This window comes from Lithobates pipiens, unplaced genomic scaffold (genome assembly GCF_037356315.1).
Source record: "Lithobates pipiens isolate NorthernLeopardFrog02 unplaced genomic scaffold, aLitPip1_a1.2 Scaffold_8, whole genome shotgun sequence".
NCBI lineage: Eukaryota > Metazoa > Chordata > Amphibia > Anura > Ranidae > Lithobates > Lithobates pipiens.
The window spans coordinates 171,738,444-171,760,171 of record NW_027507903.1 but is presented as its reverse complement, the minus strand read 5'-3'; the positions used below and the strand labels follow the sequence as shown (position 1 = coordinate 171,760,171).

The following is a 21,728-nucleotide window of genomic DNA, read 5'->3' as shown; positions in this document are numbered from 1 at the left end:
ATTATTTAACTACTTGCCGACCGCCTACCACATATTTCCTGTGGCAGGTCGGCTCTATTGCGCAAAATCACGTACCTATAGGTCATTTTGTGCAAAAGCCACTGGGTGGCGCAATCACGTGCTGAATAGATACAGGGGATTGCAATGTCCACCGGCAACCTGTGAACATTCCTGGGAGAGGCAGAATGGCAATCTGCCTAGTAAACAAAACAGATTGCCGTTCTGACAGGGAAGAAGATGGGAGATCTTGTGTTCCTGCTAAGCAGGAAAATCGATCTCCGTCTTCATCCCGTCAGAGCAACCCCCACAATTAGCAAACACCCCCTAGGGACCAGTGTCATTAGTACAGCAAGAGAGCATAGTGCATATTTTTAGCACTGATGTATTAGCATCACCGATCCCCAAAAAAGTGTCAAAAGTGTCAGTTAGGTGTCCGATATGTCAGCTGCAATGTCCCAGGCCCGCTAAAAAGCGATGATTGCCACCATTACTAGCAAAAATTTATTACATAAAATTTTTGTAGACTCTAACTTATGCGCAAACCAATCATACGCTTATTGGGATTTTTTTTTACCAAAAATATGTAGCTGAAGACATATTGGTCCAAATTGACGAAGACATTTTTTTTTATTGGATAGGTTTAATAGCAGAAAGTAAAAAAAATAAAAAAATAAAAAAATAAAAACCTGCAGAAGGTGATCAAATTCCATCAAAATAAAGTTTGCTTTTTTTTTTTTTTTTTTTTTTTTTAAACAAAAAAAAAAAAAAAAACACCTTCAGAATCACTTTCATATGGGACATGTTGCATATGTACATACTGAATTTAGAAATTGGAGCACTTGTCCACATGCGCCAGGCTTTGATAATTCCCCCCATGGCCTCCATATTGTAAGCGTAGTTCGTGGAAGCAGCTAAAACTACAAAACTATTTAAAAAGGTAGAAATTCCCCCCATGGGAGACTTTGTTCTGTACATAAAAGTAAACAGGCAAATCTTGGTTTACAGATCAGACATGACTCTCCAGATGTGTAGCATGTGTGTAAGATTTTGTTAGTACATTCTGTCTGTACGAATACTACAAAGAGCAACTTACATATCCCCAACACCTGTAGTAGTGCAATACAGGTACACTTTAGCCCAGATGTTCTGGGTCTGTGAGGCCCTATTTCCCACTATATACAGTCATCTACAGATAGAACTTTACCGAGTTTATTAGCTCAGCAGGAAACTTCAAATCACAAACATTGCTATTGCTTTATCCTTTTGAAACCCTCTTATTTATTTTGCTTTCCTTTCTGCCTTTGCTGCAGACGGAGCAACTAACTAAAACAATACATTCTGCACATTACTCTTCCTTACCAAGTGCAAAGAATGTGGCAGAACATGAAACAAATGACAGCCTAAAAAAACAATGCTTACAACTTTACCTCAGGCTTCTTCCACTTCAAAATACTGAAAAGTTTACAAGATCTAATTACAGATGCAACATTTAACCCTTGCACTGCCAAACCCATTTTTGCACACATTTAAAAAAACAAAACAAAAATATAAAAATAAAACACACACACACACACACACACACACACACACACACACTTTCAGGCCTGAAGATTACAGTGCATGTTAACCTATGTGTTTATATTTTGTGCATGTGTGCGTTCACATTAGGTATACAGTATATTTTATAAATCATAGTTATATCATTTTCATGTAAGGCTTTCACCTAAAGTATCTGGTTGATCCCATCAGTCACCTTTCTTCCTTGCTCCAAACTGAACACACAAAGTACACAAGTTGATCTGTGTTAGTGTGGTCAGTTTTCATCCCTTGGCTGGCCGTTTAGGAGGTACAGAACACTGCAGACACACAGCATGCCCCATTGGGTAGTTATTCAGCCACCCCAACCAATCACAGCCTGCCTCTGGCACACAACCCCTCCCAATCAAAGCCTGTCTCTTGAACACGCCCCTACTAACGCACAGCCTTCATCTTCCCTCAGGCTGAAGAGACTATGAAATATAGGCACACGGTATCTGCAGTGTCCTGTAGCCCTGCCCTCAATATCAGGAAGAAGAGATGCATGGTCTCATGACAGAACTTTTTAACCTTTTTCTGAAACTAAGCAAAAACAGTTATGGTGCCTGCATGGTTATAACTAATAGAAAGTGTCTATAACATTGTATGTTTACTACTACTACTACTTACACAAAACTCCCCAAAACATTTAGTGAAAGCAGAGACCCAGGAGAATAAAATGGTGGTAGTGTCACTTTTTAAAGGTCACATGATATTCGCACGGTATATCAAGTGAAAAATTTGTGTAAAAAAATACATTAAAGTGATATTAAGAGCTTGTATTTTTTTAAACTAAACATGTCATACTCACCTGCTCTGCATAATGGTTTTGCACACAGCAGCCCCCATCTTCCTCTTCTCTGGTCCCACGGAAGTACTCCTGGCCACTCCCTCCTGCCGAGTGCCCCCAGAGCAAGCAGCAAGTTGTGGGGGCACCCAAAACAGGCTGACTCCTGAGTCCTGCTCCCTCTCTTTTACAAAGTTGTGATACTTTTTTTTTTATGGGTTCTATTTAATGAGAGCCCTGCTGTCTCACCTGCCCTCCAAATGAGCGCAAATACAGCCAAACCCAGAAAAGATCTTTTTTATACCCACTTCAGGGATCTTAGTAGAAAGGGGAGAGCAGCTAACAGACATTGGCTGGTCTCCCGCATCTCTACTCGTTGGCAGTCACCATGCTGGTCCCACTGAAGGAAACTTGTCAGCTCCAGGACTGACATTTCTCATGTGGGTTCAAGTTGTCGGTAAGAACTGGACGTCTTATTATGCGGAGTTTAGGCAGACTTCGTTTTAGGTTATTGAACTGAAGAAAAGCAAAGTTTGTTTTCTGCTGAAAGCATTGTGTTGCCTTTTTGGAATTACAAAGATTGTCTTGTACGCATATGGCTTTGCTGGTCATCCCTGACCCCTTTACAGTATAATTCCATTATTATGATCATTTCTATAAGTAAAAATAATAATTAAAAAAAATCTTTTTTTTTGCTTTTATTTTATTTTTTTATTGGACTTTGTGTCCAAGTTAAAAGAAGCATGGGCTAAAAAAAAAAAAAAAAAAAAAAAAAATATATACCGTATTTTTCCGTGTATAAGACGCTACTTTATCCTTAAATTGTTAGCCTGAAATTCGAGCAGCGTCTTATACACGGTCAGTCAGCCTGGGAGAGAGCCGTGCGGGTGCCTAGATGGTCATAGCTTGTGAACGGCTTCCTCCAATCACGAGCCATATGTTAGTGACGTCAGCTGGAGGTAGAGGAGGAGGTGGAGAGTGCGCAGATACGATCCTGTTCGACGTGGAGACTGTGCAGATGCAGAGAGCAGAGCGTTTTGAGCCCAAGATGTCACAGAATAATAAAAGTAAGAGACTGTCTTATTCTGCAAAATTTAAACTCAGTGTAGTTAGCTATGCAAAAGAGCATGGGAATAGAGCTGCAGAGAGACAGTTGACTGTGACTCAGAAGACAGCAATGATGCAAAAGAAGAATTCTGTCTGGAACTAGTGATGAAGAAGAGAACATTGATGCAACAGAGGTTGAATAAAGTGATATGATGCATAATATACTGGTATGTAAAAGTTAATTACTAAATAAAACTGTGTTCTGTTTTACCTGTTTAAAATATGGATTTCTTAATTCTGGGTTGCAAAAGTGGGGGGCGTCTTATACATGGGGGCGTCTTATAGACGGAAAAATACGGTAATATAATCTATGTATACCCACTTAGATGGATGCAGCTTCGATCCAATGCTGCATCTGTCCCCCACTGGCTCCAGGCCTGAGAAATGAGCGATCAAACACCGTTAACTGCTCAGTTCTTAGCTTTCAGTGAGTCCTGTGGAGGGAAGCTTTAGCCTGCTGCAAGCATTGTCGCAATGAAGCGGTGCCTGGACTGGCTTCTGTGACGTCAGCAGAGAGTGGACTTCAGCCCGCTCTCTGCTGAAAACGGGTCACAGGAGTGCAGAACAAATTGCACTCCTGTGATCCATAGGAAAAGTACAGCCAAATGAGCTTAGGCTGGACTTCTCCTTTAATAGGAGGGCTAATACAAAAAAAAAAAAAAAAATCTGTTTTACTGCTCCGATTTCCTTCTATTTTGTAGTGATGACATCACACCCTTGACTGTGTACCAGCATTGGCGCATGTAAACTTGAGGCCCCTTTCAAAAACAGGTGGACTGATCAGGTCAGTCTCTCCGTTTTTTAGGCGGACCCCATTGGACCATCCATTGCCCTCTATGGAACGGCACATGTAAACGGACATGTGTCCGTTTACACCCACCGACATCCATTACGACAAAAACAGATGGATGGGGAAGCCGTTTCCCATTTGTCTGGCGGATTGGATGACAGTCGGACGTAAATGGCGATCCATTTACCCATAAAGTAAAGCAGACAGGGACATGTCACACGCTGATTTAGCGGGAATCAGTGGAGGGCCCCCCCCCCCCCCCCCCGATGAGCAGGGATATCCACTGCCATAGTCTGCAGTGTGAAAGAGTCCTTAACACTAGTGAGTGCATTTAGCAGCAATTCTCAATGTTGCTTTGGTGCTTAATGAGGTTTAGTAAACATTAGAAGTCTTTGTAGGTCATGTACTTCTATATTCATTAGTTGTCCTTACTACAGCTGTTCAAGGTTTCTAAAACTATAACTGACGGACGATTGTTTTTCAATTAACATTAGCAATCTGTTCAGCCTTCGCATCAGTTAATTATTAATTTATCCTTGGGTTATTCTACACAGGAGTATCGTGTTCGCTTATTAACAATATAATAATCTTAGTTATTTTGTTTGCACTGCACTGGTTTTTGTTAAGTATTTAACACACATCTTGTTGGCATCTTTAGTAGCACAACAGCTGCCCACATCTATATTGAACTTTAGGGGACATACCAGAAGCCACTAACACATTTTATACTCTGGTCAAGTTTAGAAACAGTTGTGTAGTATCTTCCAAAAAGTATTTCTTATGTCTTTGCAATGTGTTCTAGTCAGTGCCTAGGTACTCCTTTGCCTAAGGGCCCATTCACGCCTGGGCATTTTACGAGCTGAAAACGCTCATCTCAAAGGTTCCAAAACGCCCCAACAAGCAAAATCCCATTCATTTAAATGGTCCCTGTTCACATCTGAGCGTTCTGTTGCCTGAAGTACATGAGCTTCTTTTTAGGCAGATTACAGGCGTTTTATCTTTTGACCTGTACAAAATCGTGGCAAAATCATGTGACTTTCTGCCAGAAACTGATACACTCAGGTGTGAATGCAGCCTTAAGCCTCATAGCTGTATATTTGCAGCATAAAATCTAAGACTGATGCCCCTGACTGCTAGTCGCACAAGATCTGGTGATGTCACTACCGTGCTTTACAGTTCTCCTTGCCGGAAACTCTGATATGAGGAAGCAAAACCCGACCACCCTCACAGAGAAACAAAGCGCAGCACAATGCACGATAAGCCAGGTATGGAGAAATGTCAGCTGCAGGAGACTACAAGCAGTACTAGTCACTAGTCCTTTGCCATCTGCCTGCCTTTTTGTGGACACAGCTTCCAGAGTTCAATTCCTCTAAGTACCAGTGTGAATGGAGTAGGATTTTTTTAATTTTTTTTTGTTAAACTGGAGCTTAAGCTTGCAACCTCTGTAAACAGACTTTTTAAGATCTATATTTTTAATATTTACAATATGCAGCTAGCCATATTGAAACAGAGTTTTCTGCATTGTGCTACTTCCATGTCGTAAAGGAGTATAATTTGAATTCCTAGCTATTAAAAATTCTAGTCACAGAGAAATCAGTCTTGTACTCAACGGAGGCATATTACCTCATATTGAAGAGATTTCCTCTCACTTCCTGTGGGGTCTACAGAACAATCTTCTATCTTTAGATATATTTTAAGAAAAGTTCATTGGGTTCCTGGGCATAGAAATCAATTTGAGCGAGTAAACGAGCTGTAAAGCAGCAATATTGGTACTGTCCTGTGTCAGATTACAAATCTTACAATTTCTTTACTGGCATGACAGCCATTATATGGCTTAAAGGGACCTACGAACAATTACTCTACGCAGCAAAGTGCATTAATACCAAGGATTTGCATGCACATTATAGCAATGGAGTCACGGTACAGTCAAAAGATCTTTCTGCAGCATGATGGGGATTTCACTTGTATAGTAAACATTCTTTATACCAATCACTACCACTAAACTCACAATCTAACCTTTTAGGTGCCTACATACATAATTACTGTAATACCAACCTCAAACTCTATATTATTACCTTAACAGATTGTAGGACGCTGTTACCCTTCTCAGTTTCTATTTGGCAACTGTCACACTCAATTTGTTTAACGTTCACACAACCCGATCCCAAAGTTTTGATGTTCACATCTAAAATGGATTGAGAAAAAGTGCAATTAGGACATAAAGAGAATACAGCACTGAAATAATTTGTAATGTCAAACAAAATAGTACAATGTATACATTTCAAGAGGTTTTTCAAAACCATACACAGATAGTCATTTGACTGACTACAAAATGAGCATAAAATAATAATAATATAATTCTTCTTATTATTATTATCATTAATAATAATGTGACCCAAACTAAATTTACAGGTGCCGTTCAAGGCTCCACTGGGTACTCTTATGTAGTAACCGAGTGCAGACAAGGACAGAGCTTGTCCCAGCTTTAGACATCTAACAACAAAAGCGAAGCGTCCAGGAAGTCGCACATCTTTACAAAACCCCATAAGGTGGTGTATGACAGCGCCAGCCCAGGCTCCAACAAGGCCGTCCCAGGGCATTTTGTAGGGATGTGCGACTTCCTGGACATTTCTCTTTTCCATACAAAAATTCCATTTATATTTCTGACAAATCTACATCACAAAATTCCATAATCAGTGAAAATGGCACCATGTTTTTCTGTAATGTGGCAACCATAAAATGAACAATAGTAAAAGATCTCCGAGTGTATTAAACTAATTTTAACCGCTTGCCGACCAGCCGCCGCAGTTATACTGCGGCAACATGGCTCGGCTGCGCGAATCGCCATCATGTTACGTCGCTTCTTCAGGTGGCCACTAGGGGCGTGTGCCCGCTGTTCGCCCCCAGAGCCAATGCGAGTGCGATCACTGGTGACATGGCTCTCTGAGGGGAGAAGAGACAGAATGTGTGTTCATACAAGATATGAACACTGATCTCTTCTGCTAGCAAGTCCTACCCCTCCCCCTTCAGTTAGAACACTAGGGAACAATTAACCCCTTGATTTCCCCCTAGTGGTAACCCTTGCACTGCCAGTGACATTTTTACAGCAATTGATGCATTTTTATTGCACTGATCGTTGTACAAATGCGAATGGTCCCAAAAATGTGTCAAAATTGTCCGATGTGTCTGCCATAATGTTGCAGTCATGATAAAAATTGCAGATGGCCGACATTACAAAAAAAAGAAAAATAATAAAAATGCCATAAATCTATCACCCATTTGTAGATGCTATAACTTTTGCGCAAACCAATCAATATACGCTTATTGCGATTTTTTATTACCAAAAATATGAAGAAGAATACATATCCGCCTAAACTTAGAAAATAAAAAGTTAGCTTTTTTTTTTTTTTTAAAGGGCATATTATAGCAAAAGTACAAAATTAGTTTTTTTTTCAAAATTGTCGCTCTGTTTTTGTTTATAGCACAAAAAATAAAAACCATAGGAGGTGATCAAATACCACCAAAAGAAAGCCTTTATTTGTAGGGAAAAAAAAGCAAGTCAATTTTGTTTGTTTGCAACGTTGCACGACCGCGCAATTGTCAGTTAAAGTGACGCAGTGCCGCATCGCAAAAAGTGCTTTGGTCAGGAAGGGGGTAAATTCTTCTGGGACTGAAGTGGTTAACATGGAGTTTGAATGGGATTTCTTAATTCTGAACCCAGCTATATCCAGTTATAAGAGGGTGTACATACGTATGCAACCACATTATTTAATTTTTACTCCCCCCCCCCCCCCCCCTTAAAAGATTTAAGTTAGTTTTCCAGTTGGGCTGTTCAGTTTGTAGGTCACATTAAAAAAGGTGGAAAAAGTTCTGAAATGATCTCTCTTTGTCTCATTTTTTTTACATCACAGAAGCCTGACATTTTAACAGGGGTGTGTAAACTTTGTGTCCAGTAATATATAGGGACATAAGATCCTGAAATATCTGGGCATATGTGTACTCCCTGCCAAGTAATGTGAGAAGCAGGGTTTTCAGGGACAGGGGGACATCTGGAGGACAAAGATATATCACTCTGCAAGATCTGAAACTATGCTTCAGATAAAGTAGTAACATAGTTTGCAAGAAAAATAAAAATAAAATGTATTGTGGTGCATTGCAGGGCAACCACAATACACTGAAGTAGATGGCAATGCATAAAACATTAAAAACACACAAGTATTGTGGCGCTCGGCATTGCTAGAAAAAAAAAAAAAAATGCATTTAAAATCGATTCACTGCAGTGTGTTGGCTCTACTCAAATAAATTGATAGCTTTAGCTCCATTCCTAATTAACAGTATGTACTAACAATACATTTTTATTATACAGGATTTATATAGCGCCAACAATTTGGGTAGTGCATTTACAATACAATACAAGAGGGCTAGAAGGGCCCTGCTCATGAGAGCTTACAATCTAATAAATGTAAAATGTAAGTTAAGGTGGGAAACCAGCCTTAAAAAAATTTAACTTCTTATACTCTAGAACAGAACGAACAATTAGAAAGGCTAGGTCACCTGTACATATTCAAGAATCAACAAAACACCTTTCCATGAATAATAAAGGGTCCATTCACACCACAATGCAGTGCACTATTGCACATTAATTTTGATAGGGAGATGTATTAGGAAGCCCATTTAACCACTTGACCACTGGGCACTTAAACCCCCTTCCTAACCAGACCAATTTTCAGCTTTCGGTGCTCTCACACTTTGAATAGCAATTACTCAATCATGCAACACTGTACCCAAATGAAATGTTTGTCAAACTACAGCTGCTATGGAACCCACGCCGCTCGCTTTACATCTCACGGCCGGAACAGGAACAGGAAGCCGCGGGTCAAACAGAAGTGCCTGCCCACCAGAACTGACGTCTGCCTCCATCTGGCCCAGACTTGAACTCCACGCCATGGAGTGAGGGGGATTCGGATATCACCTTTTCCAGGCAGCGGAAAGTGAGCACCCTGGCCTCCACCTTCCCCAAGAGAGGACAGGGTGCGCTACACAGGTAAAGGGGTCCCCAACCCAGCCGCCGTGCATGAGACCTCTGTCTCTCCCTTCCGGGACAACACTGGCCTCAGCCTCCCCAGCTGAAATGGCCCTGGTTCCTAGCAGTGTTTCCCCACCAGAGGAAACACCGAAATTGATGGGCTGGAGGGGATAAGTGGCTTAAAGCTCTTGTGGAGGCGGCGTTTCCTGAGAAGGGAGGAGACGAGGTCTCTCAAAAGGTGGCTGTCCTGAAAGACGAAGGGGGGGGGAGTAAATAAAGGATGGCATGTACATGTTATGCAGGCCACAACAGGGGAATTAAAGAGACAAAAAGGCATAAACGCAAAAGGGGTCAAAGCCCTTTTATTAGGAGCGATCTGCTTTGTTTTCTATGCGGTGTTTATACCAGACATGGCTTAGGCGCCATTCACATTTGGCATTTTTGGATCTCAGGCAGAATAGCTGCAATTTTGCCCACGATCTCAAATCGCACTGCAATGATAAAACACGTTTGCGTGCCATTAATTTTCGATGGCACCTAAACATGGTGCAGTTTTGCCGCTACATAAATTGCGCTGCAAGCCGCAGCGTGTGAAGCTCGTCACCCAAAAGAAGCTTTGCTTGTTACAGTTTGCAGCAAAACCACACAACTTTTAGGGGCCATTGAAAATTAATGCCACCCAAAATGTGTTTTGTAATTGCAGTGCAATTTGAGATTGTGGGCAAAATTGCAGCAAGATCCCAAAATGCCAAATGTGAATGGTGCCTTAGAGCAGTGTTTCTAAACTCCAGTCCTCATGTTTTCAGGATTTCCCTCACATGAAACAGCGATGGTAATTACTAAAAGCAGTAAATCTGATCAAATCACCTGTGCAAAATAATGGAAAGCTTGAAAACATGACCTGCTGGAGCGCCTTGAGAAACACAGAGCAGAAGAGCTAAATGCCATGCCTCCCGCTGCAATAATTTACCTCCAACAACAACCAGGGAAAGAAGCTTTCGCTTTTTCGTACAACAGTTCCCCATAAACGTTTACTGTACAAAGTAAGGTCTGTTGCCATGGACCATAGGGCGAGTACATGGATGGAAAACTGGCTACAAGGGCTAGTTCAGAGGGTGGTGATAAATGGGGAGTACTCGGAATGGTCAGGGGTGGGTAGTGGGGTCCCCCAGGGTTCTGTGCTGGGACCAATCCTGTTTAATTTGTTTATAAACGACCTGGAGGATGGGGTAAACAGTTCAATTTCTGTATTTATGGACAACACTAAGCTAAGCAGGCCAATAACTTCTCCGCAGGATGTGGAAACCTTGCAAAAAGATCTGAACAAACTAATGGGGTGGGCAACTACATGGCAAATGAGGGTCAATGTAGAAAAATGTAAAATAAGACATTTGGGTGGAAAAAATATGAATGCAATCTATATACTGGGGGGAGAACCTCTGGGGGAATCTAGGATGGAAAAGGACCCGTGGGTCCTAGTAGATGATAGGCTCAGCAATGGCATGCAATGCCAAGCTGCTGCTAACAAAGCAAACAGAATATTGGCATGCATTAAAAAGGGGGTTAATTCCAGAGATAAAACGATAATTCTGCTCTACAAGACTCTGGTCCGGCCGCACCTAGAGTATGCTGTCCAGTTCTGGGCACCAGTCCTCAGGAAGGATGTACTGGAAATGGAGCGAGTACAAAGAAGGGCAACAAAGCTAATAAGGGGTCTGGAGGATATTAGTTATGAGGAAAGGTTGTGAACACTGAATTTATTCTCTCTGAAGAGACGCTTGAGAGGGGATATGATTTTAATTTACAAATACCATACTGGTGACCCCACAACAGGGATAAAACTTTTTCGTGGAACGGAATTTAACAAGACTTGTGGCCACTCATTAAAATTAGAAGAAAGGAGGTTTAACCTTAAACTACGTAGAGGGTTCTTTACTGTAAGAGTGGCAAGGGTGTGGAATTCCCTTCCACAGACGGTGGTCTCAGCGAGGGGCATTGATAGTTTCAAGAAACTATTAGATCAGCACCTGAACGACCACAACATACAGGGATATACAAGGTAATACTAACATTTAAAGTGGTTGTAAACCCTTACAAACCACTTTGACCTACAGGTAAGCCTAGATTAAGGCTTACCTGTAGGTCCAAGCAATATCTCCTAAACCTATATGGTTTAGGAGATATTTGCCCGAAAACGGGCACCGCTGTCTACGGCGCATGCGCCGTAGACAGCGGCGCGCAGGCGCACTGAGCGCGGCAGTTCCAAGAATGGAGCTGCCGCATTTGTCGACTCCCGTGCGCATGCGCGGGAGTGACATCATCGCGGCTTCGCCGAATGACAGCGGCGGAGCTGCGAGACACCACCAGCAAGATGGATGCGGCGGACTACAGGGGACAGCGGCGACTTCGCTGGCTCCTGTGTCAGGTAAGTGACACATAATGGGCTACTATGCGATGCATAGTAGTCCATTATGCTTTACCTTTGCAGGGAAAAAAAAAGAGGAAGTAAACTCATCAGGGTTTACTTCCTCTTTAATCACACACATAGGTTGGACTTGATGGACTTGTGTCTTTTTTTCCACCTCACCTACTATGTAACAAGAGATTCATAAGCAAGCTAAAACGCCCCCTGTAGGGGATAGAAAACGGGTAAAAATTTCCAATGAGCAATACTGATCATAATTATACTTAAAGTGAAAATTGGGGATGGGGTCAAAAAAAAAAAAAATGAACATTGCAGAAAATGCCATGTTGCCAAAATATACATATACATACATATGGCCCCCCCTACTGCTTGTAGGGGGGGCCAGTTTCTATATTGAAAAATGGTCCTTAAAGCAGAACTACGCTGCATCTGAGCGCCAAAAACACTATTTAAATTAATTTTTATTATTTAAAGCAAACTCGCCCAATACATCCATGTCTCCAAGCTTATTTTGCTGATAAATCACTTTGAAAAACATTCCTCTAGCATTTTTGGCCATCTTGAGTAAGGGCAAATGATTCATGTAGCTTTTACTTACTGGAATCCATCTACCCTTAGCTCAGGCAAGCAAGTAGGAGGGTGTGCTTAGCTGAGAAAACCCCTCCTCCACTCCTCATGAAGTCTCCTGGGAAGTATGACATTTGCCTACTCCTGAAAACCAGGAAGCAACTGAAGAAATGTAAAAAATAAAGTTTAAAGCAGGTAAATATAATATACCTTCCTATGCTAGCATTGATAAGATTAATAATGGTCAGTGTTGACTGAGAGAGTGAAACTCTTTGTCAGAACATCCTGGGACTAAACACTTACTTATTAGCATCACAAAAGTTTTAAAGCTGGCAATAGATGGATCAAAATTTGGCCAGTTCAGAAGGAACAGGCCAAATTTTAATCCAACTATGGGCAGGCTGGGTTTATTAAAGTCAATCAACTTCAGTACAACCAGCCTGTCAGGTCTATGCATGTGATCGTCAGCCACTATAGCCCCCAGCAGTAATCATTGCATTCTGAGGGTGGGGAAGGCTCCCTGCTGGCAGAACACAATGGCAATAGTTTTGCATTCTCTTCTGGGGTCCTCCGCCAGCACTCCAGGCTCCTCCTCTTTAGTGGGTGCCCCCATAGGAATCTACTTTCTACGGACACACTTGTGCGGCCTAGCTCCCGAGCCGCCCTGTGTGCGTCCATTGACACAGACTGAGCTTCTCACCCCCCCCCCCCCCATCACAACATTTGATTGGCAGCAGGAGCCAATGACTCCTGCTGTTCTCAATCTGTCCAGTGAGGTTGGAGACAGCAGCGAGAGCTGCTGCTCTAGTGCATGTTGCTGGATTGGGATCGGCCTCAGGTAAATAAAGAGGGGTGGGGGGCAGGGTGAGATCTCTTTAGAACCACTTTAAAGTGACCCAGTCACCAATGACAGCAAATGAAGCTAAACCAAGCCTGTAAAAGAAGCAGACGTGAGCTTTGTCATAAATATTCTTTGCTGTGTTGCAGATCTCCAGTAGTAAGGTACGTGCAGATGGGAGGAACCACAGAGCGTGGTGGGGGAGCAAATGTCTGACATACCCTGAAGTGTCAAATACCAAAGTAACACAGCAAAAGGTTTAACATGATCCACCAGAAAAGGTGAGTATATATCTTCTTTAACATCCTTGTCAAAACAGTTTGTTGACAGGTCGTAATTAACTAGATATTTTTAAACTGTAATGCTTTGCATTGCTGGAGAAAAATGCTGCTCTTTTACCTTATAGTGGATCTGTACTTTGTCCAGGCAAAGCTATACACAAAACAGTTTCAGGTAATGAATACTGGTGTACGTTTATTAAACTGAGAAGTTCTCAGGAGGAAAATTAGCTCCTCTGCAGCCTGTTTATTAAGCCAAGAACTTCTCTGTTCTCCCTCTATGAACGGTTGAGATCAGTGTAAAAGTGGATGGGCTGCCTGTAATCTCGTGTGAGATTACAGTGCAGAGTTCAAGAAGTGAAACCAAAGTTAAAAAGAGCAAAGAGAATAAGCATTATGAGAGAAAAAAAAAAAAAGAACAACAACTAATAATAATAAATACATACACCATTATATTGGGACACCTGTCCTTACACGCACATGAACTTTAATGGCATCCCAGTCTAAGGCTCTATTCACACTATGGTCCCTTTCACACTACCACGACTTCAGAGCCGTGTGATTTTTGACACAATTTCAGAGAATACCCATGTAACCCACAAAGTTGGACCAAAGTAGTGCAGGGACTACTTTGAAGTCGGCACTACTTGAAGTCATACCAATATGAATGGTAGTCATTGGAAATCATGGGGGAAGGACTTGTCATACGACTTTGCAGTCCCAAGTCGTAGGACAAGTCATACAAGTGTAAAAGGGGCCTAAATGCGTTTTTTGATGCATTTTGCATAAATGCAGGGAAATTTTTTAACATGCGTTCCTATGGCACATGTTCACATCAATGCATTTTGTGCCTCTGTTTTTGGAAAGGGTCAGGGACAGCATTTTGCATGTAACAGACTTCAATGGACCTGCATAAAAATGCAAGTACTGCGTTTTTAAACACGATTGCATTTTGTTTTGTTTTGACACTGTATATAGCTGGTTGCTAATGGAGGGCGCCGGGAAGCCGGCCGCTGCGTCCTTAACGACCGATGAGTCATCAGCTGTCAGCGGGCTTCCTGTCAGGGCTGGGCTCAGCCCTTCTTACCGAACTTTGGCTATGTTTTGACTAGGTTTGTTCCATTTACTTTTATTATTAAACAAGTTTGATTTAGGCTTGGTTCACACCAGATGCGGCACGACTTGCCGCGCCACGACCTGACAAGTCGCCCCCGTTCTGTACTACGGAACCGTTCTAATAGGAGCGACTCGAGTCGCTCCGACTTAGAAAAAAGGTTCCTGTACTAATTTTGCGGCGACCTTGGGCGACTTGCATTGACTTCTATACAGAAGTCGTTTTGCAAGTCGCCGCTGAGGTCGCGGCGCGGCAAGTCGTGCCGCGTCTGGTGTGAACCGAGCCTTAACTGTACTTCTGCCTCGGTCTGATTCATGGTTTTTGACACTTCCCTGCAGAGGAGGAACACTGGACAAAGCAGATAGGAGAAAGAAGAGCGGAAGAAGATATATTTATTAAAAGACTTGTCAAAAAAAACAAAAAACAAACACCGTCTACTGTATTTTTTAACACTACACTATTTAAAAAAAAAAAAAAAAAAAAATTTTGGTGAATGGGTAAGGGTACCCGATACTCATTCACATGGGGGGGGGGGGGCGGTATCCAGGGGCTCCCTTGTTAAAAGGGGGCTTCCAGATTCTGATAAGACCCCGCCAACCACCGGGCAAGGGTTGTAGGGAAGAGGCCCTTGTCCCCAGAGACAAGGACACAGAGCCCCCCTGCCCCAAAGCACCCACCCCCATGTTGAGGGCATGTGGCCTGGTATGGTTAGGGGGGTGGGGGTGCTCACAAAAATTGGCTGGAGGGGGCGGGGGGATCCCCTCCGAATCCATACTAGAGCCTAGTATGGAGCTTGGGGGACTCCACACTGTTTTTCTTTCACAATTTTTTTATAACCAGCTATTTTTTCTTTTACATTTAGCGGGGAAGCCCGCTGTCAGCTGATGACTCATCGGTTAAGGACGCGGTGGCCGGCTTCCCGACCCCTTCATTAGCAACCAGCTATATACAGTGTAAAAAAATAAAAAATAAATAAAAAACCCTGCAAATTGCATCAAAATCGTGGTAAAAATGCGGCAAGCACCACAAAAAGCGCTGCAGAAACGCTCAAAAGCAGCATGCATAGATGTGAATCGAGCCTTAGCCTGTAGGATTCAATATTGAGTTGGCCCACCCTTTGCAGATTCAACTCTTCTGGGAAGGTTGTCCACAATGTTTAGGAGTGTATCTATGGGAATGTTTGACCATTCTTCCAGAAGCGGAATTGTGAGGTCAGGCACAAGGTGGACGAGAAGGCCTGGCTCACAGTCTGAGCTCCAATTCATCCCAAAAGGTGTAGGCGAGATAGAGATATAATAATTATATATATATATATATAAAATATACACACACAGAGAGTCATGGGTAAAACATTGGCACCCTTGCATTTCTGTCAGATAACAAACCTCTTCACTCAGAAAATGGTTGCAATAACAAATATTTAGGCACTCATGTATATTTTTTTTTTTTGTATTGGTAGGACACAAGAAAGTGGAGAAAAAAATAAATAAAAAATAGCCAAATCTGACAAATTCCACACAAAACTCCAAAAAAAAATGGACCGGACAAAATTATTGGCACCCTCAATTTAATATTTGGTAGCAAACCTCATGGAAAAGATAACAAATCAATTGCTTCCTGTGACCATCAGTGAGGTTCTTACATCTCTCAGGAATTTTGGACCACTTTTGCCAACTGCTTCAGATCTCAGATTGGAAGGGTACCTTTTCCCCAACTGCCGTTTTGAGATCTCTCCACGGGTGCTCTATGGGATTCAGATCTAGACTCATCGCTGGTCATTTCAGTACTCTCCAGCGCTTTGTCTTAAACCATCTCTGGGTGCTTTGGGTCATTGTCCTGCTGCAAGACCAATCACCTCTGACGGGGAGACCCAACTTTCTGACACTGGGCCCTACATTATACCACAGACTTCTTTGGTAGTCTTCAAATTTCATAATGCCATGCTCCCAGTCAAGACATCCAGTGCCTGAAGCAGCAAAGCAACCCCAAAACATCAGTGAACTTCCACCACGTCCATGGAGACTAGCCACAGTGCCATGGTCTGTAAACTTCTTGACAATGTTGCACACAAAGGATACGGGAACATTAAGCTCTCTGAAGATGGATTTGTGCATGCTTTTCCACCCATTTTTGTTCTCAAATCCTCCATTTTGCTGCTCTCTTTTCCATGCTTCGTGTGGCACACAGACACACAATAGAAAGGTTGAGTATATTTCACCATTTTAACTGCTTGTTGGTAAAGCGGCGCAATTATTTGTTTAAAAAAAATGCCATCTCGATTCAACCCCCCCTCACAATCCTAATCCGGAATTTCCACTATTTTATGCGTAGTGAATAGAGAACTATAGTTAAACTATTATGCAGACCACTCCCGTCATTCTTCATCCATGGAGGTGTCCTTCTAGTGCTGGGCACCAGTAACTGTCGTCATATCTGCGAGACAAAAAAAAGGATCGTAGGATGGGCATTCCTTGAGATTGGCAATTCCGTTATGTGGCAGTACACCGGGACTACATATCCCAGGGATGCTTGGTGCAACAAGAGAGATCTCTGGGAGGGACTATATAAACAAAAAAAAAAAAAAAAGATAAGGTGATAAAGTGATTCCAACCTGGCTCCGGAGGGCCTAACTCTACTGTTAGACATCTACGCTGCACCAACTCATCTGATCAACACCACGATCGTCCGCACTCAGTAGCTGTGGTTCCTTGCTGTTCGCCCTCCTGAAGGACATCTATCCCAGAGGCATCTATCTGGTCTGGTTATTGATGACAGGACAATAGTCTACCATTTGCAATCCTTCTTCGGTTTGAACACTGTACATAGACACCTTTACCTAAAACCACTTCAAGGCGTATCACTAATCTGCTTGTCCTTCCCATCACTGAGACTTATTGATATAACTTAATGAGCTCCAACTGCCAGTGAAGAATATCAGGCCTGCATCTTGGCCATTGTGACTGTTACCATTTAAAGGGCCCATAGCCTATCCCTATTCTGTCTGGTCTCTCATTAGGATATAAAAGGTTGAATAGGCCAGCCTGGGATCCCCTCTTTAGTGAGGCGACAATCTGGTACTTCATTGTATACACATGTATATTGTGCTCCTGAGCTGTTAAACTGTTTTGAGCTGTCTTGTTCCTCTCCCGAGTTTGGGCCGTTATCCAGAACTCGGTTGATCAACTACCTCCTCATATATACATACATCTCTCTGTTTAGTTCAGTAAAGCTGAGATAATATAAACATATTTGACTGGTGTGAAGTGTCAATTAAAAGGTGCTTGCAGAAGATGTCTGAACCCAGAGTGCCAGGTGAGATGGAATGTTCACAGGGTCAGGGGGATGCAGACAAACAGGTAAATCCAAGCAGCCCTCAAGGAGGCCATGCTACATACAGTATATAAAAAGTGCAGAGCTGTCAAAAAAAAAAAAAAAAGCCAGCAAATGTTTAATAACATTGCTCAGTGCTGAGAGATAACTATAAACAATGTATCATTTAGTTCTTTTAGATCAAAAGGATAAACTTCCATCTGTAAAACAGGCCAGTTCAACCACTTAAGAGATGTATGGGAATTTTTTTTTCCCCCTCACTATCATACTTACCTAGGTGGATGCTGCATCTGTCCCCCACTGTCTCTGCACTGAGAACCAAGCGATCGAACATCACCGATAACTCGTTTCTCTTAGCTCTCTGAGCAGAGAGCTGCTGCCTGTCAATTACCAGCTCTCCTGATCTGCTCCTCCACGCTCATTGGAGCGCTAAGCAGCCATCTCAGCAGCTCACTGAGAGGCTGAGACAGCCATCAGTCCAGGCACCTGGTGGATCCAGACTCCCAGAGTAGGGATGATGTGGTGCCTGGACTGACCTATGTGACGTCAGCAGAGAGCAGACTTCAGACCGCTCTTTGCTGAAAACGGGTCACAGGAATGCATAACGAATTGCACTCCTGTGATCTATAGGAGAAGGTCAGCCAAACAAACTCAGGCTGAACTTCTCCTTTAAAGACTAAAGTGGGGTTCACACTAAGAAAATCGGGCGAATGTTCCTCCAATTTTTCCTAAATTTTTTTTTCTTTGTACGAATAGTCTCATGAAAATGATCGTACGACAAAGACTTTTTTTTTGTTGTTGTTTATAGTTTCTGATCATGCGCAGTCTTATCTTTTCTCTGTACATTTTTTGTTCTTTCTGTTCCCCATAAAAAAAAATAAAAGAGTTTGTCCATTCAGGAATTTTCAGACAAAAAGTCAGAATCGGCTGTCGAAAGTTGTGTACACACTGCAAAAATAGTACAAAAATTATTTGGACAAAAAAAGTTTGTCCGATTTTCTTATAGTGTGTAGGAGCCTAAAGCCTCGGTACGATTGTTGGACAACCGAGCGTCTGATTTTTGTCAAAAGGGCGTGTGCCACAATCTTGTCTTGCATATGAACGGTACACAATTATGACAAAAACACAAACATAGTGACGTACTACGAGAAATTTCAGTTCTTGGGAGCCACCCTTTGGGCACCTTCTGATAATTTCGTGTTTGGTGAGCATTGATTCCGAGCATGTGTGTTCGTACTTTCGACTTGTGTGACGCATTTGTATACTGACTATAGGAAAATCAGACATCAAACCGTTGTCCGCCAAAAATTTACTAGCCTGTCATCCAACATTTGTTGGCCGAAAATTGAACAATTGCCAAAAGGAGCGTACTAACGGTAAGACTTTAGGACAACAGTCTGTTAACAGACAATCCCCTGCCAACAATCGTACGTGTGTACAAGGCTTTAGATTTACGAAAACCATATAATATGAAGTCAAACCTTAGGTGTTTACATTTTTATGCAATCAGGCAGGCCCTTGCACTACATGGTTTTGGTAAATCTGAAGACAAAAATCTGCAGAAAATCTAATAGTGTGTATGGGGCTTAAGCCTTTTTCAGACACTTGTTGCTTAAAAGTTAAAAATCAATATTTTTTGCTAGAAAATGACTTAGAACCTCTAAACATTATATATTTTTTCTTTGGCAGAGACCCTAGAGCAGCGATTCTATACCAAGGTTCCTCCAAAGGTTGCTACGGGTTCCTTCAGCATTGGGCAATCTCTGCCTCTCAAATAAGTTCCCACCGACACCATTGATCTTTTTAGCTGTTAGGAGGTAATTCTTCCTAATGACCACAGGTGTAAGGACTAGAGGTCGACCGATATGGGTTTTTCTCTGGCCGATACCGATATTTAGAAATCGCCACGGCCGATATATGATGCCGATTTTAATTTTTTTTTTTTTGGTCCGATATGTTAGACCGATTATTTATTTATTTTTTCCCCTTCATCTCATAAAATCTAACAGTTAGACACCTTTCCCACTGGGGCATTTTTCAGGCGCTTTTGGGCTAAAAATAGAGCCTGTAAAACAACTCCCCTGCAGTCTGTGTGGAAGCCCCGAGTGCTTTCACAATGAGGAGATGCGCTGGCAGGACGTTAAAAAAAAAAAGAAAAAAAAAGTCCTGCAAGCAGCATCTTTGGAGTGGTGTATACCGCTCCTCCACCACTCCTGCCCATTGAACTGAATGGGCACCGCTGCCGAAGCACCTGCAATGCGATTTGGCAGTGGCGCTTCACGGGCACATTTAACCACTTCCTCGGCCGCTAGCTGGATTATAAGTGCCCCGCTAGCAGCCGAATAGCGCCCCTAAAATGACGGTAAAGCACCGCTAAAACTGGCAGCATTTTACCGACAACGCCTGCTCGCTCCAGTGTGAAAGCAGCCTTAAGTGATACAGAAAATTTCTTACATTTATTAAACAAACATCCAAACAGTTCACTTGTATGTATTATATATATATATATATATATATATATATATATATATATATATATATATATATATATATATATATATATATATATATATATATACACACATACATATACACACACACCGTATTTATCGGGGTATAACACGCACCGGCGTATAACACGCACCCCAAGTTTAGGAGGGCATTTTAAGGAAAAAAGTTTTAGGAGGGAAGTTTAAGGGGAAAAAAAAAAAAAAAACACTTACATTTACATTTAAATGCACGTCAATGCAGCCTTATCAGTGTGCATCTGCAGCCTTGTCCATAATTGCAGAATGATCAGTGTCATTTGCAGCTTGCCCACCGCTGTTTGCAGCCTTGCAGAGTGTCATTTGCAGCTTGCCAGTGTCATTTCCAGCTCGCCCAGCGCGGTTTGCAGCCTTGCCCATGTTTAAATATCCCCTGCCGCCGAGACAGACCGAGCGAGCGCCGCCGAAAAAGACTGAGCCGTCTGCTCGGCTCCGCTTGTAGTCCCGCCTCCCTGCTGTTTCTGGAGCGAGCGCTGACGAAAAAGACCGAGCCGACTCTACTGTGTAGTCGGCTTGGCTCGGCTCGCAGTCCCGCCCAGTACAGTCTTTTTCGGCGCCGCTCAGTATTTTAGCCTCACAGACAGTGGGGATCGGCGTATAACACGCACCCACGACTTTCCCCCAATTTTAAGGGGGAAAAAGTGCGTGTTATACGCCGATAAATACGGTGTGTGTGTATATATTTATATATAGTTTATATATAGTTTGAAAGACCGCTGCGCAAATACCGCGTGACATAAAATATTGCAAAAAACGCTATTTTATTCCCTAGGATCTCTGCTAAAAAATATATATACGTTTTGGGGGTTCTAAGTGAATTTCTAGCAGAACATACAGGATTTTTATTTGTAAGCATCAAGTGTCAAAAAAGATTTAGTCTTTAAAAATGGTTAAACTGAGAACTTCTACACACTGAGTTGCATTCATTCAAGTGTAAACATTGTATCTTTTTGCTCTTTTCTTGGCAGACTGCCCAGAGAGGAGACAAGTCCCTTCACTCAAGTCTCCAGGCAACTTGCACTGACTTCTATTACTGAAGTCATTTGCAAGTCGCTGAATATATCATCGGCCTTTTTTTAACAGCACAATCGGCCGATGCCGATTAATTAAAAAACGCCAAATATCGGCCGATATATCAATCGACCTCTAGTAAGGACCATTCTTCCCACTGACCATTACACTAACGTATCATGAGTTGTGGATTTCTAATTTTTAGCAGGGGTTCCCCGAGTCCAAAGAACTATTTCAAGGGTTCCTCTGTGTTAAAAAGGTTGAGAAAGGCTGCCCTAGAGAATAAAGTGGCGGTTGTTGCAATATTTTATGTCAGACTGTATTTGCGCAGCGG

The 21,728-nt window shown here is 42.3% G+C and overlaps 1 protein-coding gene across 2 annotated transcripts in view; it reads right to left on the bottom strand.

Moving 5' to 3' along the window:
* Positions 1-21,728, bottom strand: part of FAM185A (family with sequence similarity 185 member A) — a 90,943-nt gene that overhangs the window by 67,563 nt on the left and 1,652 nt on the right. For both annotated transcript variants that reach the window (XM_077471776.1, XM_077471775.1), the window contains exon 2: positions 6,335-6,444. In XM_077471776.1, the coding sequence (XP_077327902.1) occupies positions 6,335-6,444 (110 nt within the window). The remainder of the gene's footprint in view (positions 1-6,334; positions 6,445-21,728) is intronic.